The sequence below is a fragment of the Bos javanicus genome, chromosome 21 (genome assembly GCF_032452875.1).
Source record: "Bos javanicus breed banteng chromosome 21, ARS-OSU_banteng_1.0, whole genome shotgun sequence".
NCBI classification, from domain to species: Eukaryota; Metazoa; Chordata; class Mammalia; order Artiodactyla; family Bovidae; genus Bos; species Bos javanicus.
Window position 1 is genome coordinate 44,356,834 of NC_083888.1, and position 24,341 is coordinate 44,381,174.

At 39.2% G+C, this 24,341-nt stretch overlaps 1 protein-coding gene and 1 pseudogene across 2 annotated transcripts; both read right to left on the reverse strand.

The window, feature by feature from the left end:
- Positions 1-1,409: 1,409 nt before the first annotated feature.
- LOC133233957 (small ribosomal subunit protein eS25-like) lies at positions 1,410-1,841 on the reverse strand (annotated as a pseudogene).
- A 5,127-nt stretch (positions 1,842-6,968) lies between these two features.
- EAPP (E2F associated phosphoprotein) lies at positions 6,969-21,798 on the reverse strand. Of its 2 annotated transcripts, XM_061394141.1 has the most exons (6): positions 21,619-21,796; positions 18,462-18,643; positions 17,279-17,371; positions 15,871-15,988; positions 13,121-13,234; positions 6,969-7,549 (listed from the first exon to the last, which is right to left on the reverse strand). In XM_061394141.1, exons 1-6 carry the CDS (start codon positions 21,714-21,716, stop codon positions 7,273-7,275), a joined length of 882 nt encoding a protein of 293 aa, XP_061250125.1. In that variant the 5' UTR covers positions 21,717-21,796; the 3' UTR covers positions 6,969-7,272. The 2 variants fall into 2 exon arrangements, with proteins under 2 accessions (XP_061250125.1, XP_061250126.1); XM_061394142.1 differs by lacking the exon at positions 15,871-15,988 and having other exon boundaries at positions 7,461-7,549; positions 21,619-21,798.
- Between the last annotated feature and the right edge of the window lie 2,543 nt (positions 21,799-24,341).

Here is a 24,341-nt window from a genome sequence, read left to right on the forward strand (position 1 = left end):
CCCAGAGCCCAGGCCCCACAAGAGAAGCCACTACAGTGAGAAGCCCCCACACTGCAACAGAGCAGCCCCTGTTCACCACAAGTAGAGAAAAGCCAGCACAACGAAGACCCAGCACAGCCAAAAATAGACCACTTAAATAAATAATAAAAATCATTAGTTACCTAGGAATTGTTCAGTCACTAAACAGTGTCCGACTCTTTGCTTCCCCACGGACTGCAGCACATCAGACTCCCCTGTCCTCCCAGAATTTGGTCAGATTCATGTCTATTGAGTCAGTGATGCTATCTGACCATCTCAACCTCTGCTGCCCGCTTCTCCTTTTACCTTCAATCTTTACCAGCATCAGGGTCTTTTCCAAGAGTACCTGGAGCTGACTGTGGCTCAGATCATGAGCTCCTTATAACCTACAAAATAAATCTTTTTAAAAGATATTCATGAGTGGCATGTAAAAAATTATAAACTTCATTGAAATGTAACTGGAGCAATATCATGTTCATTGATAGCAAGATTCAATATTGTAAAGATGTCAATTTCTTTAAAAATGACCTCAAGATTAAATGAATTTCCAATTAAGATCTCAAATAGGTTTACAGAACTTTTACTGGTTGCTTCTAAAATGTAATAGCATGACTTACCATAAAGCCACAGAAATGAACATGGTACACTGCACTGATACAAAACCACCAATAAAACAGAATGGAGAGCCCAGAAGCAGATCCATGCACACTTGGAAATTTGATAAGACAGAGATGCCATTTAGGTCACTGGAGAAAGAATGGACTTTTCAATAAAGAGTGCTAAGTATCCACAAGGAAAAAAGGAATCAGTGATAGATAAAATAATTAGATATGAGTACATATTTTAGAAACATTTCAAAGAAAATAGAGAATTATCTGTGACCTCAGGGTTAGGAGAGAGCTATTAAACAAGACACAAAAAGTGTTAACCATAAAATGACAAATTCGACCATCTTAAAAAAACTTTATTAAAAGAAACTATGAGGAAGGTGAAATGAGAGCCACAAAATGAGAGAAAATATTTGCAATATATCACTCACAAAAATCTGCTACCCACAATGTATTTTTAAATTTATTTTCAAAAGTAAAATAAAAAAACAGATAATAATCAGGAAAATAAAATTAAAATTGCAATGAAAAATTGGTAAAAATACATATTTAGATTGGTAAAAATTAAATTTGTGAAGTTCTGACAAGAATGAAGATTCTTATGGGAAGTTTGGGAGATTCTCAAATAGAATTTCTCCATTTTTTTTTTAATGAACCCTGGCTCTGAGTCTTTTTTTTTTTTTTTTTTTAGTTGTATTGGATCTTCATTGCTGCACAGGCTTTTCTCTCATTTTGGTGAGCAGTGGGGCTACTCTTTAGTTGCAGGCTTCTCATTGCAGTAGCTTCTCTTGTTTTTGTTTTTTTATTTAATAAAGTTTTATTTTTCAAAATCTACAGTTGGTGGGACCTGTTCATGCATCTTCACCAGCAGCTGGGACATTTCCACCCTTGGTGTGTCTGATGTAAATCACTTGAGCTCTGTGTTTTGAAACCAGTTTAATAAGTACTTTACTAAGGAGTTCCTGAAGGGCTGCCCTGGCCAGGGAACCACGAATCTTCAGACTCTCAGAGACAACAGCTGGAGTTATAAGTTTAGAGTTGGGAACTTCTTTACAGAGTCTGTCATGTTGCTTGTCAAACAAGACTAGTATTGAGCTTGTCCTGAACTTTGCCTTTGGACCACTTCTTTTTGGCCCCAGATTTGTTCACTGGATCTTTGTCTTTCTTGGTCGACTTTCTGGCATCTTTCTTCTTCTTGTCACCCTTGGGCGGCATAGCGAAGCCCGGAGAGCAGCTGCAACAACTGCCGCCTCACTACGATGCCGGACAAAAAGGCTGCGGTGGCTTCTCTCATTGCAGAGCACGGGCTCTGGGCACACGGGCTCAGTAGTTGATGCTCCCAGGCTTCAGAGCACAGACAGGCTCAACTGCGGCACATGGGCTTAGCTGCTCCTCGCCACGTGGGATCTTTCCAGATCAGGGATTGAACCCATGTCTCCTGCACTGGCAGGCGGATTCACCACTGAGCCACCAGGGGAGCCTATTAAATGGAATTTCTTTTGTTTCCTTCATGGATGTAAATTGGTATAAATATTGTGGAAAATGATTCGGCACCATCCTGAAAACTAAACATTCACATACAGAATAACATACAATTAACACTCCTAGATTTAACCTTAAAATTCTTGGAAATATCCATCAAGAAATGTGTGTAAGAATGTTCAAAGCATCAATGTTTTTAACAGCAAAATAAATAGGAAGAAAAACAACCCAAATATCCATCTGCAGGAAAGTAACTCTTCTTCTCAATGGGGAGGTTTCACCTCAAATACCACTTCATTAGGCCTTCTCCAAGCTCTATTTAAATTTAAAACACACATTCTCTTATAGTAGCTACCCCCTTGCTTTCACATCAAATCACAACTCTCAGTTACCATCTAAAGTCAGTGCATTTTTTTTAAAGGTCATCTTCCCACACTGGACAGTAAACTTCACGAAAAGAACATGTATTTCTTCTTACTCTGTATGTCTAGGCCTTTGCACACAGTAACACCAAAAATAAAAAGGAAGGTGAAAGAGAAATAAAAAAAAGACGGGGATAAGTGAGGTGGTAGAAGAGTTCATTGAAAACTTACCTACCAAAACGGAAACAGACTCGCAGACATAGAGAACTGACTTGTGGTTGTTAAGGAGAGGGGGAAGGGGGAAGGATGGGTTGGGGTTAGCAAACGCAACTATTATATATAGAATAAACAAGGTCCTACTGTACAACACAGGGAACTATATCCAATATTCTATAATAAACCATATGGATAAGAATACCTATCTATATATCTGAATCACACTGCTACAGAGCAGAGTACAGTATTGTAAATCAACTCTACTTCCATAAAATTAGGTGTTTTTTTTAAAACAGTTCATTGAGATCTCGGACAAAAGGGGAAAGGGAAGCCAAGTTATAGAATCTTCCACATGAAATGGAGCAACTCTGTATCTGGAAGGTATGCTCATCATTTGAAGAAGGACTGAAGACAATATAAATAAAAGACTTGGTAAAGCAGCAAGAATAAAATCAAAATTGCGGGGGTAGGATCTGGAGAGTACAGAGTAATTCAAAATTGTTTCTGCTTTTGAGCTTAAGGTCTTACTCTTGCTATCGATATGTTTCACTGAGGGGTGGGAGGGCAGTATATTCCCATTGGAAGACAGTAGGAAAACAGATTTACCTTAATTGAAGTGTGCTTTATCATCAAGTTTGCTACTACATAAAATAAAAGATGACAATTGTTATGGGCTTAATTTTATCTTCTCAACAAGCGTATATTGAAATCCGAACCCCTGGTACATCATAACATGACTGTGCTTGGAGACAGGATCTGTAGTGAGGTAATTACAATAAAGTGAGGTCACATAGGTAGGCCCTAATCCATTGTAACTGCTTTCCTTATTAAGAAGAGATGAGGATAGACCTGCATACACACAGAGAAAAGTCATGTGAAAACACAGCAAGGTGGCCCTCTGCTAGTCAGGCAAAGAAGACTCAAGACAAAAACAAAAAACCAAACCTGCTGACCTTGATCTTGGGCTTTCCACCTCCTGAGCTGTCAGAAAATACATTTGTTGTTTAAGCCACCTAGTTTGTGGTATTTTGTTGTGGCAACCCTGGCAATATATCACTCTAAATACTACTCTGCCTAGAACTGCTTTAACGCAAAAGAAATTTTCCTGTGCTTCCCTAGGTCCCATTAGCTAATACCTATTAAAAGATAATAAAATCTGTCATGCTATTAAGAATTACTGAAATTGCTTAATTACCTGAAATTACAAGATGCTTATTACTCCTTGGAAGGAAAGTTATGACCAATCTAGATAGCATATTCAAAAGCAGAGATATTACTTTGCCAACAAAGGTTCGTCTAGTCAAGGCTATTGCTTTTCCTGTGGTCATGTATGGATGTGAGAGTTGGACTGTGAAGAAAGCAGAGAGCCGAAGAATTGATGCTTTTGAACTGTGGTGTTGGAGAAGACTCTTGAGACTCCCTTGGACTGCGAAGAGATCCAACCAGTCCATTCTGAAGGAGATCAGTCCTGGGTGTTCATTGGAAGGACTGATGCTGAAGCTAAAACTCCAATACTTCGGCCACCTCATGCAAAGTGTTGACTCATTGGAAAAGACCCTGATGCTGGGGGGATTGGGGGCAGGAGGAGAAGGGGATGACAGACGATGAGATGGCTGGATGGCATCACCGACTCGATGAACGTGAGTTTGAGTGAACTCCGGGAATTGGTGATGGACAGGGAGGCCTGTCGTGCTGCGATTCATGGGGTCTCAAAGAGTCGGACATGACTGAGCGACTGAGCTGAACTGAACTGATGGGATGTTGATAAACTACTGCCAACTTTTTGTTCCCTTACTGATCCCTTCCTATAGGAAGACTTGATCAAATCCAATTTGTCCATTTCACACTGTAGGCAGGAAGCCCAGGGCCTGCAAACTTTTCCAGAAACGAAAACATACAAGAAAATGCCTGAGATCTAGGCATGAAAAGGGCAGACACCAATTTAAGAAAATTAAACTACAAAATTTTAAAATGTTCCATTAAATTCATATATAAACTTAATTTTTCATTTTAAAACATATGAATTTCCTCACATTTGAAAATAATTAGCACATTAGAGTTTTACATTTCTCAAGAATTCTGACATATCCATGACTGCTTAAAATGCGTATCAAATCATTAATGAGTCAACACAGTCAATTAATTTCCAAAACCAGGATAATCCATTCAGAAAATTTTTTGAGAAAAGATATTCAACATTGGATATGCGTGCATCTTAATATTTGATGACATGGGGTAGGGTCTCCCTTTTCTCCCTCCATTCCCTAACTGCCTGCCTCCTTCATTTCCAAATTACATAACAGTTCAGAGGTGGGTGGCAGTGACTCCTGCAAGGGAGGGCTAGGGAATTGTGAGGACGAAACATTTAGGGGTAAGGAGGATAAGGGGCTTAGAAAAGAAGAAATCACAGGAACTTCCTCGGTGATCCAGTGGTTAAGAAACTGCAACGCTTCCAATGCAGGGGACAAAGGGTTCATGAATGATACACATGAAAACACAAAACAGAAGCATAGATACATCCTGGCAGGAGGCTTCTAGAGAGCAGCACCTGGCTTACATCCAGCTAGAAAACAGCAACCTCAGTCCCACAACCTCACAATGTGCAGTAGCTTGGAAGTGCAGCAGTTAGTGGAATCTTCCCTGGGCAAGTCTTCACATGAGAATACAACCTGGCCAACAACTGCATTACAACTTTTTTGGACCCTCAGTAGAAGATACTGCTAAGCCACGCCCAGACTCCTGACACAATGATAGTAAGACAGAAAAAGATCTTATAAAGCTACAGTAAGACAAATACAAGGTTAAAGTAAGTAGACTAGTAGTAGTATTTTGTAATGTATTATCTGGCAATATGTTGAAACATAAAAGTATATCAGATCAGATCAGTCGCTCATTTAAAAGCATATATATTGTCGACTGAAACATTTAAAAGCATATATATTGAAACATTTAAAAGTATACATATTTCTTTCAACTGGATTTTTGTTGCTCAGTCCTGTCCGACTCCTTGCAACCTCTCCTTGCAACCTCACAGACTGCAATATGCCAGGCTTCCCTATCTTTCACTATCTCCCGGAGTTTGCTCAAACTCATGTCCACTGAGTCAATGATGCCATCCAACCATTTGATCCCCTGTCACCCCTTCTCCTCCTGCCCTCAGTCTTTCCCAGCATGAGGGTCTTTTCAAATGAGTCAGCTCTTTGCATCAGGTGGCCAAAGTATTGGAGTTTCAGCTTCAACCTCAGTCCTTCCAATGAATATTCACGGTTGATGTACTTTAGGGTTGACTGCTTTGATCTCCGTGCAATCCAAGGGACTCTCAAGAGTCTTCTCCAGCACAATTCAACTGGATAGATATCAGCATATCACAAAAATGATCAACTATGATATTAAGACACTGGAAATTTCCTAGAAGCAAATTCTTTATCATTCTTCTGCCTCCATCCAATTCCTACAAATACCACACTATCACTGTTTCCAGTTCACCTTATGTGTAGCCTTTTAGAAAGTGCAAAAGGCAGGGAGGTGGAAAGGATATGTTTTCCCTCCTGGAGGTATATCGTTCTCTGAGGAAGAAAGCAGAAGTCCCACTCAAGCTCTGTTGAGCCCTGACCTCTGTGGAAAATCACTGCTCTTTTCTAATCTTTTCATTTTATAGATGAGAAAACTGGAGCTCACAGGAACAGACTTGCCAAAGATTAGCATGGTAGAGCCTGAATTAAAACCTATTTCCTGATTTTTTTTCACTCTATCACATGTCTATTAAAATAACAAGAGGACCCTGAGTTTCCTAATGTTGTTTTTGGAATGAGTCCAGTCATATTTTTTTTAAAAAGCTAAATATGTACAGATGCCTACACTGCAATTTCCTTCAAGCTGCCACTAATGATTTTTCTATTATTAAGAGCAAAAACAAACATACCTTGGTTGCTTACAACAGCAATTCTGAAATAAATGGCAGCACAAGAGAGAGCAACAGAATTTTTAAGTCTAAAGCTAGAGGGTTAGTTTGCTCTTCCTTACCACAACTTTCTATTTTACTATGTTAATTCATTAAGTTTAGAATACTTGTAACTACCATCCTTCTAAGGGAAGACCTATGTTAATTACCCAAGGCACCCCCATACTAACTCTACCTAATTTTAACAGTTACTAAATACTGTTCACTCTATCCTATGGGGGAGAAGAGAAATAAACATTCTTCTAAGCAGAAACAATATAGTTTAAGTACACCAAGGGTATATCCAAAACAGAAAATAAAAGTAATACTCTGAAACAAAAGTTACCTGTAACTCTAGAACATTTTAATTCTACAGAGCTTTAATAAATAAAAGGCCCCAGCTTCCAAATATCTATCCAAAAAAGGAATGAATAATGAATCCCATCAGAACTGGGGAAATTTTCTTTTTCTTTAAAGGAAGTGGGGGAATGAGAGCAGATAACCATTTTCTTTCAAAAAGATAAAGATAAAACACTGCTTCCTCAAATAACCACTCAGACTGTCATTGAGATGAGTAGGCAAGAAGAACATAAATGTGTATTTGCCTTGTGTACAGTATTGGGCAATTAAATGCCAGCATGGCTATTTAGGAATGGCTTGCTAAAACGTTGAAAAAATGAAAGACTTCATCCTTGTCATAGACTGCCACTTCAGTGGAACATTCGGTGCACATGACTGGGTGATAGATTTCTTCCACATCTGTCTCTGCCTCCTCCGCAGCACCTTCTTGGTTAGACCTCATCTTCTTATGGCCTCGCCTTTTCTTCCTGTTCTCTGGGGGTTTGTATCTCAGAATCTCTTCCTTGTTGACAGAACAATTCATTACAAACATTGCTCTGTATTGGGTTTTATATGATTCATGCCTAAGAGGAAAATGAAATGGAGAATTTGGATGTATGTTCTATTTTAATAGTTACACATTTAGATAAAAATTTAAGACTATCTATCAAAAACTTACTGAAATACCAAACAAAGTTAAAACATGAGAACAAAACAAGAAATTCAAAAACTTTTAAGAGTTATTTTAAGAACAGGAAGGGACCTGTTACAAAAATAGATAATAAAGAATGAATATATTCTACTGCTCTAAAGCTAACTTTTACATCAGTAAAAAAAGTTTTTGATTTGCTCTTCCAACACAGAAAGACAAGAAAAGTTGTTGGAAACTTGAGAGGTAATGTTTAAAAATTCTTTGACTGCATCTTTTCCTATTGTGGCCTGAGACTCTGCCCTCCTCTCATTACAGGTGGTGCCATTCTGGTCACTATTTTAGTAAAAGCTACAATTTTAAATGCTTAAAGAGCACCTGACTTTATAATGTCCATTCTTGGCTTCACTCCAATAGTCTAAAGAATAAATAATGCTTTCTTTGTTCTCCTCAAATAACTTTTTTAATGTTTTTTCCTACTTTTCTTGACTTAGTAATTACTGTTACTTTTCTTTTCTCTGCCTTAAAGCTCATGCAACAGAAATATCTATTTGGCTAAAAACAGTGAAGTCAAGTTATGCCTCCACTGGTTCTAAACTCTGATCTTTTCCTCTTCCACCAACCACCAGGCTGGTGCTTCTCTAGGTGAGACCATAAAAATTACATTTATACTCCACCATATTGGAATCCTGTATTCATATGGAACACAATTTTTACCAAGACCAATTTCTACTGTTAGATCTTGAAGCAACTTCTTTTGGGTATAGGAATCCTGTAACACAGCAGTATGGTTTAATTTAAAAGAGAAGCAACTTAAATACACAGGTACTTTACTTTTTCTTTATTTCCCACTCTAGGTGTCAATTTATATACAAAAAACTTAAGAGTTCAAATGGAGAGTACAAAAATTCATTGTTGCAGATGATCAGAAACCTCAAGTTAGCTAGTAAGAGTAAAACTACATCTGGCTACTCAGTGACTAGAACAAATCTACCACCTGCATCATCATTTAGTTTCAGTTAAACTGATTTAGAACACCGACTAAGTTAGACGTTTATAAGGCTACTGGCAAAAAAAGGAGAGGAAAAAGGCAAGAGTATATTTGGATTAATAGAATGAAGGGGATAAAAAAATACATGATCTTCTCAATTGATGCATAAAAATTTTAGCATTTGAAAAATTCAACACTCTTTCATAATAAAAAACACCCAAAAACTAATATAAGGAACTCCTCAATATAATAAAGGCCATATATGAAAAATTTATAGCTAACATCATACTCAATGATGAAAGACAAAACTTTTCCTCTAAGACAAGGGAACAAGACAAAAAATACCTGATTTTACCACTTCTATCCAACTTGAAAGTTATAATAAGTGCAATGAGGTAAGGAAAAGAAATAAAAGGCATCCAAACTGGAAAGGAAGAAGTAAAATCTTCTCTGTTCACAGATGACATGATATTATATGTTTAAAGTTCTATAAAGATTACACAAAAAACTATCAGAGCTAATAAATTAAGGCAGCAAAGTTGCAGAGTGCAAAATGAAGACATAAAAATCTGCTGTTTCTATACACTAGCAAAGAACAATCCAAAAGGAAAGTAGAATAGAGATTACCAGAGGCTGGGATAGGTACAGATGGAGAATGGTGACTTACTGTCTACTGGGGAAACAGTTCCTAAATGGAGTGATGAACAAGTTCTGGAAATGGAGAGTCATGATGGCTGTACAATTGTACTGTAGTTCATGTCACTTAAATGTACACTAGAAGGTCAGGTGCACACTGCTATATTTAACATGGATAACCAACAAGGACCTATTGTATATAGCACAGGAAACTCTGCTCAATGTTATGTGCAAGGATGGGAAGGGGTTTGGGGGAGAATGGATAAATATATATATATGGCTGAGTCCCTTTGCTATTCATCTGAAACTACCACAACATCGTCAATCGGCTATACCCCAAAACAAAATAAAAAGTTTAAAGTTAAAAAAAAAAAAGGTTAAAACAGGCAACAAGATAAGAGTGTCCATTCTCACCACTCCTATTCAATATATTTCTAGAAATCTTAGTCAAAGCAATCAGGTTAAAAAAAAGAAAAGGTAACCAAACAGAAAAGAAAGAAGTAAAAGTATCCCTGTTTCCAGATGACATGATCTTATGTATACAAAACTCTAAAGATTCCAAAAAGAAAATGTTAGAACTAATGAATTCAGCAAAGATTCAGGATACACAAGCAATCAACAAAAATCTGTTGCATTTTCACTAACAACAAACTGAGAAATTAAGAAAACAATCTCATTCACAATAACATAAAAATAATGAAATACTTAGGAATAAATTTAACCAAGGAGGTGAAGGATCTATACACTGAAAACTATGACAGTGATGAAAGAAATTGAAGAAAACACAAATAAATGTAAATATATCCCAAGCTCAGAGACTGCTACAATGTCCATGCTACCCAAAGCCATTTTATAGAGTCAATGCAACCTTTATCAAAATTCCAGTGGCATTTTTCATAGAAACATAAAAAATTCTAAAGTTTGTATGGAACCATAAAAGACCTCAAATAACCAAAACGATCTTGAGAAAGAAGAACAAAGCTAGAGGCATCGCACTTCCTGATTTCTAACTATGCTGCGAAGCTACAGTAATCAAAACAGTATGGGATTGGCATAAAAAAAGACTCATTGATCAACAGAACAGAACCAAGAGCCCAGAAATAAACCCATGCATGTACCATAAACTAATATTTGGGAAGGAGTCAAGAATATTCAATGGGGAAAAGACAATCTCTTCAATAACTGGTATTGGGAAAACTAGATATTCATAGGCAAAAAAGTGAAATTGGACCCTTAACTTACACCACTCACAAAAATTAATTGGAAATAAAGACTACAACTTAAAATTTGAAATCGTAAAACTCCTAAAAGAAAACCTAAAAAAAAGCTCCTTAACACTGGTCTTGGCAATGTTTTGGAGCTGACACCTAAGGCACAAGCAACAAAAGCAAAAATAAACAAATGGGAACTCCATCAAACTAAAAAGCTTCTGCGCAGCAAAGAAACAATCAACAAAATAAAAAGGCAACCTATGGAATGGGAAAAAATATTTGCAAATTATATATCTCATAGAGGGTTAATCTCCAAAATATATAAGGAACTCAATATAAAAAAATCCAATTAATAAGTGGGCAAAGAAGTTGAATAGACATTTTTACAAATAAGACATACAAATGGCTAACGGGTATACAAAAAGGTACTCAATATTATCAGGGAACTACATATCAAAACTACTGCAAGATCATCACCTCAAAACTACAGTAAGATATCACCTCATAGAATAGATATGATCAAAAAGTCAAAAGATAACAAAAGTGAACCCTTGTGTACTACTGGTAGGAATGTAAATTGGTACAGCCACCATGGAAAACAGTACAGAGGAGCCTCAAAAAGTCAAAAAGAGAACCGTCATATGATCTAGCAATCCCACTGTTGGGAATGTATACAAAGGAATGAAAATACTCTCTCAAAGAGACATCTGAGCCCTCACCTTAGCCAGGTGATCAAGGTCAACATTAATAGCCATAAATCATGTTGATAGCTTGTTGCCTATGATATAATGTGATGAAAATGGCACTTTACTTCAGTGGTCTTCCTCCCAAAAACCCATTACAGCATTTACAACAGCCAAGATGTGGAAACAACATACATGTCCATCGACTGATGAATAAAGAAAGAAAATATGGTATATACACACAATAGAATATTATTCAGCCATTAAAAAGAAAAAAGAAAAAAATCCTGCCATTTGTAACAACATGGATGGAGCTTGAAGGAATTATGCTAAGTGAAATAAGTCAGAAAGAGAAAGACAAATAGTGTATGATCTCACTTATATGTGAAATCCAAAAAAAAAAGAAACCAAACAACTGAACTCATAAAGTTGGTGGGGGAGACAATGTTCATCGCAACACTGTTTATAATAGCCAGGGCATGGAAGCAACCTAGATGTCCATCAGCAGATGAATTAATAAGAAGGCTGTGGTACATATGCACAATGGAGTATTACTCAGCCATTAAAAATAATACATTTGAATCAGTTCTAATGAGGTGGATGAAACTGGAGCCTATTATACAGACTGAAGTAAGCCAGAAAGAAAAACACCAATACAGTATACTAACACATATATATGGAATTTAGAAAGATGGTAACAACAACCCTGTATTGCGAGACCGCAAAAGAGACACTGATGTATAGAATAGTCTTTTGGACTCTGTGGGAGAGGGTGAGGGTGGGATGATTTGGGAGAATGGCATTGAAACATGTATAATATCATATGTGAAATGGATCGCCAGTCCAGGTTGGATGCATGATACAGGATGCTCGGGGCTGGTGCACTGGGATGACCCAGAGGGATGGTATGGGGAGGGAGGTGGGGGGGGGGTTCAGGATGGGGAACACGTGTACACCCGTGGCAGATTCATGTTGATGTATGGCAAAACCAATACAATATTGTAAAGTAATTAGCCTCCAATTAAAATAAATAAATTTATATTAAAAAAAAAAGTTGGTGGGGGAGGGTAGGTGGATGAAGGTGGTCAAAAGATACAAACTTCCAGTTATAATGATTAAGCTCTGGAGATGCATGTATAGCATGATGACTATAGTTAACAATGTGCTGTGCTTAGTTGTGTGTGTGTGTGTGTGTGTGTGTGTGTGTATGTGTGTGCTTAGTTGCTCAGTCGTGTCTGACTCTTTGCAATTGCATGGACTGTAACCCACCAGGCTCCTCTGTCCATAGGGATTCTCCAGGTAAGAACACTGAGTGGGTTGCCATGACCTCCTCCTGGGGATCTTCCCAACCCAGGGATCAAACCCAAGCCTCCCGCTGTATCACATACTTGAAAAATGCTGAGAGTAGATCTTAAAAGTTTTCACCACCCAAAAAAAGGAACTATGTAAGGTGATGGCTGTGTTAACTAACCTTATTGTGGTAATCATCCTGCAATATATTTGAATATCTAATCATTACACTGTATACTGTATACCTAAAGCTTATACAATGGTATATGTCAATTACATCTCAATAAAGCTGGGAAAAGATTTAATTCTTAAATGGTCTAGCTAACAATAAATTGAATATTCAAATGAAATACTCTTACAGCAACATTTTTAAATGCTTAAAATAGTAAATTTTATGTTATCACAATAGAAAAAAAGAATGAGTCTATTTGAGAGATTTCATCATCTTAAAATATATATGCAGTTTTACTGAATCCTTATCAGCACTGGCAAGTACTTATTAGAAAACCTAGTTAGACTACATATAATCAAAATTATTTCTATAAAGATTAGTCGTGCAGCACAAGGGATATATGAGGACAGAACTTTATCAGAATTCCTAAGTACCTCAAAAGTCTATTTAAACAAGGACCACCAAGTGGTTTTATTTTCATGCGTGTGTGTGTATGTGTGTGTTGTTACCCTTTATCAGTTACCTTTGGCAATCAAGACATAGTGTAGTCATGCAGGCAGGGCAATTCAAGACAGCATCGCTATTCGGAACAGGCTGCTGTTGTTGACGTGGTCGCTGTATTCCAAAACCATGGTAGCTAGAACAGAAAGAGGAAGGGTGAAGCACATTAAAGCCAGATCTTCCTTTCTAAGGCCACTTTCCAATAAAAGAAATCAGTACCCTTTAGAAAAATGGTTAATTCTAGGAATGGGGCACATAAGGTAGACCTGGAACATCCTGTAGTGCCAGAAAGTAAGGCGGTACTCAAAAAGAAAAAACAAAACCAAAAATCCATGAGACAGTATGTTAAAGGGGCACAGGAGTCAACTCAAAGAGCCCCTGATGACTGAAATTAAAACAATTAGAGCATTGAAATAAAACAGTGTTAAATTATAAGCAAAGTATAAATAAATACCCATGACTCTATGCTGATATAAATGACTTAATATGTAAATAAATGGGGAGAACAGACACATCTCCCATATGTAAGAACTACAAATAATTTATGAAGATACTCTCCCCTAAAGGAGACGGAACATGACTCCTTAAGTCTAGGCTAAATATAATAACATCCTTCCAAATAGAAGGTACAGAAAGGTGTGGAAAGAGGAACTTTACAGCTGAGAAACTAAATCATGCTTGATAGTATGTGCCCTTGATACAAAGTGATGAAAACGGCACTTTACGTCTATGGTCTTTCGCCCCAAAACCTCTAATTCCAGTCTGATCATGAGAAAAGCATTAGATAAATTCCAATAGAGGACCCTCCCACAATATTCCTGACCCATGCTCCTCAAAACTGTTAAAGTCATCAAAACCAAGGAAAGTCTGAGAAACTCATAGCCAAGAAAAGCCTCAGTAGACATGACAACTAAATGTAACATGGTATCCCAGATGGGCTCTTGGAAGAGAATATAGATATTAGGATAAAAACTAAGGAAATCTGGGGGGATTCCCTGGCAGTCCAGTGGTCAGGTCGTCTTGCTGTTGGTTGCAGGGAGTAATAAGAAAATTCTCTGTATTATCAGCTGAATTTTTCTGTACCTCTAAAATTATTCTAAAAAAGTCTACTAATTAAACACACACACATCAATAAAGCTACTTTTAAAAAGCAAGCATTGTAAGCTCTAAGTGCCTAAGAATCTTAGTCTGTTTTGTTCCCTTTTGTATTTCAAGAGTCTGGAACAGTGTTTTGCGTATAGTAAGTGCTCAACAAATATGTGCTGATTGAAAAAATAAAGTATGAATTTACTTACAAAGACACTAAAGTATAAAAGGATATATTCTTAAAAGGGGCTTATAGATGTTACTTCTCAAGATTACATAACAATGAAAATACATTCCATCTTAAGTCACTGACAACTTCTGTTACCGGAATCAGGAGCTAGATCTTAAGCTCCTTAATTATTTCAACAGCGCTCATAGCACTTAAAATGTTCATCTCACACTGTAGGTGTGAAAACTACTCATCACTTAAATGCAAGCGACAGCTGTAAGTGGTGCACGGATGAAACTGAGAGAAGAAAAAAGAACAAAGTGGAAGAGTGGAAGCTAAAAGGTGGTACACAAAGACCCACACAGCATCACATTCCCTCTGGACTGGACAACTATAGATTCCTGGGCCCCACCCTCGATGAATCGAAACTTCCTGGAGTAGGACTCAAGGGTTTGCATTTCACTCTCACCAGTGATTCTGAAGCTCAGGCAGGCTAGGGTAACATTAGGTAACAGTGATAAGCTTTCAGCTTTCATTTTTATGATAAATCGATCTTCATCAAATCAAATTTGAAATAGAGTGTGGAGTTTCCTCTTGAAATGATGGAAATGACTTGAAACAACATAGGAAGTGGTTGCACACCCCTGTGAACACACTAAATGCCACTGAACTGCTAACTTCAAAATGGTTAACATTACGTCATGTGAATTTTACCTCAACTTTAAAAAGTCAAATTTGTAAACATGATTCGAGTATTCATATAGAAAACATCACATCCACTCTTAATCCACATAAACTCTTTTACTTTTGGCCATGCTGAGGCATGCGGGATTTTAGTTCTCCAACCAGGAATCGAACCTGAGCACCTTGCAGTGGAAACGTGGAGTCCTAACCACTGGACCCCCAGGGAATTTCCCGTATAAACTTTTAATCTCTAAGTAATTTTATACTGCTTATTTGAAAAAAGTCAGCTTTGTTTCTTGAAGGGAGAGACTTGACTAACTACAGCAGTTTGAATTCAACAACAGTTTTTAAAAAATATATGGTCTAAAGAATGTATATATGTATATAACTGAGTCACTTTGCTGTACAGCAGACATTGGCACGACATTGTTAATCAACTATGCTGTTGCTCTTCAGTCACTGAGTCGTGTCCAGCTCTTTGTGACCCCATGGACTCCAGCACACCAGGCTTCCCTGTCTTTCACTATTGCCCAGAGTTTGCTCAGATTCATGTCTATTGAGTCCATGATGCTATATTTCAAATAAAAATAAATAAATAACCAATGGCCTGACTGAAATTTGCTTTTCATTTTCAAAATATTCAGTAGTTTTTTTTCTCAAACTTTCTTTATGCATGACCCGGGTCTCCTGCATTACAGGCAGATCCCTCACCATCTTAGCCACCAGCAAAGTCTCTATAAACATACACACATACACTCAAAACGTGAGTACAGTGAAAATCATCTTTTAATCATTTTCCCTAAAGATCTGAAATATTAAATTTAAGTTCTTACCCTCTTCTCTGTGCGTCAACCCAGGCCTGATCTCTGTTATCTTTTTCAGGATCATATAGTAATTCATCATTTGTTGGAATTCTGTGTTGTTTCTTCTTTTTTTTCTTGGTCACTTGTGCTAATTTTGAAAATGTTAAGAATATGGCTAAGTAGCATGTCTAAAATTCACACCTTCTTTTACACAAAATGAAGAATCCTATTTCCTAAGGTACACATTTTTTCTATCTTCCTAAAAAAAATTTTTTAAACTATTCCTCCAAATAAAGTTCAGAACCGAGTTCAAATAATGAGAAGTCAGAGTCTCAAAAAAGCCACCCAAATCAAGTCAAGAACAGACACTAATTTTTTTTTTTTTGGCTGCACTGCTCGGCTTGCAGAATCTTAGCTCCCCAGACCAGGGATCAAACCCAGACTTCCAGAAGTGGAACCATGGAGTCTCAACCACTGGACCACCAGGGAATTCCTTAGAAACTATTTTTGATGTCTTAAATTTTCCATAAGTTCTCATACATTAAATGCGACTGATTTCAGAACAAAAATGAGTGGAACACTATGATCATATACATATACTAGACCAACTTGAACAAGTCAATATTTATGCAACAATATATAAAAATATAAAATCATTTCTTTACCTTATAAATATGTTATGTATGTATTCCATCATAACTACTGATATAATTTAGTTTTAGCTCTTGTCATTATGCTCAACTTTGCTCAAAATTTACACAAAATCAGGGGCTTCCCTGGTGGTCCAGTGGTTAAGAATCTGCCTTGCAATGCAAGAGACACCACTTCCATCCCTTGTCTGGGAAGATCCCACATGCCGCAGAGCAACTACAGCCTCAGCCCGGTGCCTAGAGCCTATGCTCCACAACGAGAGAAGCCACTGCAATAAGAAGCCCACGACTGCAACCAAGAGTAGCCCCTGCTCGCCGCAACTAGAGGAAGCCTGCACGCAGCAATGAAGACTCACTACAGCCAAAAAAAATTCTAATTTATACAAAATCAATTTCAAAGAACAGAGAGGTTGATTTTTTTAAAAAAGCAACAACTTAGGGAAAATTCTACAACAGAGTAAAACCTAGAAACTATCTGCAGTTGTGAAAGCAAATGCTGCTGTGCTAAAGAACCCTGAAGGAAAAAGAGGCCGAGAACCTTGAGCAGAGAGCTACTGAGTCAGGACTCTCCTCCTCTCCCCAGATGCGCCTCTGCACGCTGCCCTAGTCCCAGGCCCTCAGGTGTGTGTGCTTCCATCTGTTCTACGCACAATCCTGCTTTTGTTTTCACATCAACCGCCTGCAATTTCTTAAAAGATAAAACTCAAAGGGAAAACCTAATATCAAATTGCTAGGTAACACTTCTTTCATAAAATATAGCTGCTAAACCTGGTGAACATGTTCCTTACCTGCTTTGTCTTCATCTTCAGAATCAGAATCAAAATATATATTGTCATAGTACTTTGTCGGAGCTGTTCCAACTATCCCATCTCCTGAAGACCCTAGTCAAACCATAAAGGAAGTTTAAAGACTAAAAAATACAGAATTGACAAGATAAAAAACTCCATACATTCTTCCATCACTTCAAACTGCTATCGGCTCATTCCCAATTTCATTTCAGTGGAAAAATACTTTCACATCAATGACTTATTGGAGTCAATGACTTACTGTATTTCTGTACCCTATGCAATTACAGAGAACTTCTCGTCCTCGAATATGTGTTCCAAATCATGAGAAAATTATTCTTCCTCTCTTGCCAGAAAGAGACTGAAAGCACATATGATAATGATAAAAGCACATCTAATTAAACAAAATAGCCATATTTTCAAGTTACCAGCATATATATCTCTACCTTTCAGCCATGCAGTATACTGTAGAGAACAGGAAATAAACATCTTGTTTTAAGGGACTTTAGAAAAAAGAGGGTAAGAGCTCTATAAAGAGTCAGGAGGAATGAGTCAAGGACATGTTCTTCCTCTCCTCAGTAGTGCCCAGTGCTGTGACATTACCTACACTTCTGTCATCATATGCGTACATCCCTAATTCTTCCTCTTAATTAATATCTGCCTTTGCTTTGATCATTATCATATATTCTTTCAATTCTTAATAGTTAATATATGGCATAATAATATGGAAACCAATGTTGAGGAGTCCTACTTTCACAAAAGTTTTCAAGGCAGGTACATTTTACATAACAGACCACGCACCAGAATTAAGTATATTTCATTACTTACTAAAATAAGATAGGAATTTGTGGTGACACATTGCTCAATCTGCTATATCAGTGTTACATAACCTAAAAAGTACTTCTATAAGCTAATGTGTCTTTCTTTATCCTAGGGTAAAAAGTACAAAAGGAAATCATATAAGTAAACAACGCTTAACAGCCTCTTTCCAGCACCACAGGAAAAGTCTGCACTAGCAATGAAAGAAAAGCACGCTCAGGTTGCCAAGTACATTTATTCATTCACTCAAGACGTGTTTACTGGGCACGGACTGAAAGTGCTGGGGACACAACAGAACGCAAATAAGGGTCTCTGCCGTTATGGAGCTTAGAAAAATATCTATGTGAGAATCGAACTAAAAGTTTACCTGTTTCTAGAGAAGATAACTTGTCCTCCATTGTTTTTATGGTAGAATTTAATTCAGCTTCCATTTCTTTTTCAAATTCATCTTCACTAGAGGATTCACTTTCCCCAGTAAGGCATTCTCTGATAAGTTTTCGTTTTTGGTCAGGAGTTCCATGTAAAAGCACATCCACCTCATCTTCAGAACTAGAACACATTTAAATCACAAAGAACATGAACATTAAAGTATTAAAATAACTTGAACACCTATCATCCCATTGCCCAACAATTTTAAGTTTCATAAGGTTGCACTGGATTCAGCTGTCATTACATACAGCTCTTCTGACTTCAACCATTTCTGCATATTTCCAAACATATTTTTTAATGTCTGCATACCATTTCCTCTTGCAGATGCTGTATAGTTATTTGTCCTTGCTATTAAACACATACAATGAATAGCTCTGGATATATAATTTTGTTTCTGTTGATTTCCTTAGGTTAAATGTCTAAAATTAGACATAAACATCCTTCTGACTTCTGGAATTATCACACTACTTTTCAAGTGTATTGCACCAATTCGTAATTCTATCAGCAATGAAAATTTTACTGGGCGTTTGTTTCAAAGTCTGGACACTTAAATAAAACTTAATATACGTAACAGACAGCTAATATATCCACACAAAATGTTAACAGACAGTAAATAAATATCACAGTTTAAAAGGCACAGTGCTACAGGGAACTATAAAAAGAGAGAGAGACCTAAAGTATATTCCAAATTCTCCTGAGCAATGTATGCCGATTTGCCCTTCTGTGCCTGGGTTTCCCCATCAATAGCAGTATGGAATTAAACCAGGTATCAGAAGAAATGAAATGTTATCCAGATGAAATGCCTAAGACATTTCTAATACAGTCAATAGTACATATATAATGTTCAATGATTCATGGTCTGATGAACAGTTACAGACTATTCATGGTTTTTGCTTCACTATTTTTCTCTTCTATTAATACACCAGAAGAAGGTAAATAAGAATAATACAACTCATGCCAATCAATTTTACTAATGACAGAGGCCTTATCCAGATTTTACTCCCAAGAAAATTCCCCATCCTGATCAGCATGCTCCCTTTTTCATCACCTCTATATTCACTCAGGTTCTCTTATCTCTGCCTGTACCATCAAGGCCTAATGATCTCCAGGTCTCAAAACTCTTCTGCTTCCTTCCACCCTGAACCCTGATGCCAGCATATTACTCCTAAAGAACTGTTATCACATCACTACCCAAATCCAAAAGAAAATCATCCATGACCAAAACTCCGAGTACAGCATTCAAAAGAATCTTCCACAATCTGGTTTCAACTTATCTTTTCAGGCTTATCTTTCACTGTTACCCTTGAACTATCACAGTACTCTTCAACTGGGGGCAATTTTGCCTCCTAGGGAACATATGGCACAGCTAGAGATATTTTTGATTGTCACAACTGGGATGTGGGAGGAGGGGTTACTGGCATCTAGTGGCATATTTACTGCCTGCTGTAAAAGGTGCATTCTCCAAGCCCAAGTGGTCCTCAGCTATGATACCAACCCACTGAACACGTAGCAGCCATGTGGGCCTCTCCAAGTAACTCCTATAGATGGGAGTTGGAAGCAAGAGCAACCAACACAAACGGGATGCTCAGACTGCTTGCTCTACTGTGAGGTGTCTCTTACTCGGGAGACTCATGTGTTCTGCCAGCTTCCATGAAACAGTAACAGGCGATAAAGGAGTCACTTCTAGATAGAGTAAAATCAAATCCTGACAGACACCTCTTAAACACCTCTCTAACACAATTTCCCTTTCCAAAACAAGCATTGGATTCAGCAGGCAATACTGCCTAATAACACTGTTTTGTTTTCAAAGTATTTACAGTTACCTTACCAGTGGCAACCATCACAGGAATATAAAGTCTCCTTACAAATATTTAACTACATGGGAATTCCCTGGTGATCCAGTGGTTAGGACTCTGTGCTTCCACTGCTGGGGGCCCAGGTTCAATCCCCGGTTAGGGAACTAAGATCCCACAAACTGTGAGCCAAAAAAAAAAGGCATTTAACTACAAAAATGTAAACTGACTTAAAGAAAAATATTAAATGAATAATAACAAGGGTGAATATGGGAATGATAATGGAAGAATAACTCAAGTTCAGGAAACACTGAAACCAATCAAACTGAATTACTAATTGAGACCTACTTTCACAGACTGGGCCCCTAAGTGAAACTCTTCATAAGGGAATCCTGGAATCCATCCTCACTTCCCACAACAGAAACCCTCACAGCAGTCTGATCTCCCATCCTATAAACCTTCCTCAGGATAGTATGAGGAAGCACTGTGATTAAGAGAAAAACGGTTTCACAGAAAACTAGTCGGACAGAATGTTTTTAAGTTTATGAACAGGATCTGCTGACAGCTTTAAAAATGGCTAAACTTGCCTGGAAATACCTAGTCAACATAATTGCAAGTTTCCCCCAGGTAGGATTAATCCCTCCCTTCTGGAAATTCCCGTGGAACTTCATCTGTAACTATCCCAGGTCATCTTTTTCTACAGCGCTCTTCTGCAATACACGTTTATTTCCAAGACCTGTATCTCGCAAGATACTTATCTATCTTATGTCCCCTACTTTACCGTTAAACCTGTCGAAGACAAAAAATCTTATGTCTGATCTCTGTAGCCCAGAGCAAGCATACAATAGCCTAATTTCTGTTTATGGCAGTTTAATCTTCATGATGTTCAATTCACAGTTAAGTCCCAAGTGCCTCACAACAAACTCGAGATGTTTATTATACTTCCTTTTTACAAACGAGAAACCGACGATAAGAGACTGGCCCTCAGTCACAGCGCTGGTAAGCTGCAGAAGCAGGATTCGACCTCACGGCTTTTGAATCTTACGCTTAATTCCAGAATATGGACTATGGCCCTTCCCTGCGCCAATTTCGATCCTGCCTCCCCCGTGACTGCAAGACCTCACCAGAACCCCCGGCGGAGTTCCACAGACGACAGCGGGGTGCGACAGGGTCCCGAACCGCTGGCCGGAGTATCCGAAAGGGCCCGGAAAGCGCAGCAAGTCGGGAGGCTGAGGTCCGACCTTGGTCCGAAGCCTCGGGGGCCGGGGAGAGGCAGGGGGACGGGGCGGGCCAGGGGCCCACCTGCTCAAAGCCGGCTCCTCGTCGCTAGGCTCCTCAACTGCGTACGGGTCATAGTCGTCTTGGAGGCGGTTCATAGTGACTAGCCCCTCCGATACCATCCACAGGCGTCTGCCGAATGACTGTTTACTCCGCAGGTCCCTTCCCTAAAGTGCTCCGACACAACTTCCGCCCGCACTTCCGAGTCCTTAATGCGCGCCTGCGCGGTTATTCCCAGCGAAGGGCTGGTACGGCAGGCGGGTCCCAAAGACCTGCTGCTACCCTTCGCAACAGGAATATGTTCCTATTTGGAACATAGGAAGCCGCTACCTTATTACTGGAAGTTGCAGTCAGCACCCTCATAAGTGGCAGTATGTGAGATAAACACTCCACTTGCCGTGTTTCACGTTGTGACATGAAAAACCAGAAATCTATATGCTGAGGGACTTGTAGCCTTAGATCAGGGCCAGTAGGTCTCCAGACACTAGCATTCGACGTCCCTCCAGCCTCGTCGCCTGAAACACTTCTGCCTTTTTTTCTCGCGCTACTGCCTTGGTTTCACAGTTCTCCCTTCTCAGTCTGACTTCCGCCCTCTTCTGTCTTCCAAAAAGTTGCTAAGCTGTCATTCAATTCAGTTCAGTTCAGTCGCTCAGTCATGTCCGACTCTTTGAGACCCCATGAACCGCAGCACGCCAGGCCTCCCTGTCCTTCACCAACTCCCGGAGTTTACCCAAACCCGTGTCCATCGAGTCGGTGATGCCATCCAGCCATCTCATCCTCTGTCATCCCCTTCTCCTCCTGCCCCCAATCCCTCCCAGCATCAGAGTCTTTTCCAGTGAGTCAACTCTTCGCATGAGGTGGCCAAAATATTGGAGTTTCAGCTTCAGCATCAGTCCTTCCAATGAACACTCAGGACTGATCTCCTTTAGGATGGACTGGTTGGATCTCCTTGCAGTCCAAGGGACTTTCAAGAGTCTTCTCCAACACCACATTTCAAAAGCACCAACCTGTCATTACTTCCTAATTTGCCTTTCTTGACCTCTTCTTGCTGCTAAGTCACTTCAGTCGTGTCCGACTCTGTGCGACCCCACAGACGGCAGCCCACCAGGCTCCCCCGTCCCTGGGATTCTCCAGGCAAGAACACCGGAGTGGGTTGCCATTTCCTTCTCCAATGCAGGAAAGTGAAAAGTGAAAGTGAAGTCGCTCAGTCGTGTCCGACTCTAGCGACCCCATGGACTGCAGCCCACCAGGCTCCTTGGGATTTTCCAGGCAAGAGTACTGGAGTGGTGTGCCATTGCCTTCTCCATGACTTCTTAGTCCCAATCTTTTCTCAGCCCTTACCTTACACATCCACTGGATATGTCAGATGAGACAGATGACAGCGTCTTGACTGTAAGACCGTTTCTTCTGTTTCTTTACCAGCCTATATTCAAGCGTCTGCCCCCTTAGGGACAACTGACCCCTCTTAATGATCCAATTCAGATGACTACTCTGTCTTATTTAATCCTTGCCCTTTCCTCTGATACTTTGTCGAATTTCCTCTTGCTTGGCTAGATACCTCCGCCTGTTGCAATTCAATCAATGTAGCCCCAAACCGGCACAGCATTTTTCACCCCATTCCTATGCCTCAGCCAATAGCTACTTTTGACTCAATTTCTGCTCTTACCACTTCCTGACATCCTTAGAGTTGCCATAGACTGAAAGTCTTGGAATCGATTGGACTCCTTTGTCCCTTCTTTGCCAACAAAGGGCTGTCTAGTCAAAGCTGTGGTTTTTCCAGTAGTCATGTATGGATATGAGAGTTGAACCCTAAAGAAAGCTGAGCGCCAAAGAATTGATGCTTTTGAACTGTGGTGTTGGAGAAGACTCTTGAGAGTCCCTTGGACTGCAAGGAGGTCCAGCCAGTCCATCCTAAAGGAAATCAGTCCTGGGTGTTCATTGGAAGGACTGATGCTGAAGCTGAAACTCCAATACTTTGGCCACCTGATGCGAAGAGCTGACTCATTGGAAAAGACCCTGATGCTGGGAAAGATTGAAGGCAGGAGGAAAAGCAGTGACAGAGGATGATGAGCTAGTTGGATGGCATCACCGACTCAATGCACATGAGTTTGAGCAACCCTGGGAGACTGTGAAGGACAGGTAAGCCTGGCATGCTGCAGTCCATGTGGTCGCAGAGTCAGGCACGACTGAAACAGTAAGTGATTTTACAGATATTATATTTGTCTTCATCTGATCTGCTTAGTATAACCTCTAACACCTATTCAGTTCAGTTCGGTTCAGTCGCTCAGTCGTGTCTGACTCTTTGGGACCCCATGGACTGCAGCACGCCAGATCTCCCTGTCCAACTCCCGGAGTTTACTCAAACTCCGTGTCCATTGAGTCGGTGATGCCACCCAACCATCTCATCCTCTGTCGTCCCCTTCTCCTCCCGCCTTCAGTCTTTCCCAGCATCAGGGTCTTCTCCAATGAGTCAGTTGTTCACATCAGGTGGCCAAAATATTGCAGTTTCAGCTTCAGCATCAGTCCTTCCAATGAATATTCAGGACTGATCTTCTTTAGGATGGACTGGTTGGATCTCCTTGCAGTCCAAGGGACTCTCAAGAGTCTCCCCCAACGCCACAGTTAAATTCTTCAGTGCTCAGCTTTCTTTATAGTCCAACTCTCACATCCATACATGACTATTGGAAAAACCATGGCTTTGACTAGAGGGACCTTTGTTGGCAAAGTAATGTCTCTGCTTTTTAATA

Bases quoted from the DNA above. Each gene is read 5' to 3' on its own strand.
- EAPP (XM_061394141.1), bottom strand. From the start codon at position 21,716: ATGGTATCGGAGGGGCTAGTCACTATGAACCGCCTCCAAGACGACTAT. The intron at 18,644-21,618 runs GTGGGCCCCTGG...AATGTGTTCTAG, and splicing joins GAGGAGCCGGCTTTGAGCAG to TTCTGAAGATGAGGTGGATG. The intron at 13,235-15,870 runs GTAAGAACTTAA...TTTCTGTTCTAG, and splicing joins GTTGACGCACAGAGAAGAGG to CTACCATGGTTTTGGAATAC.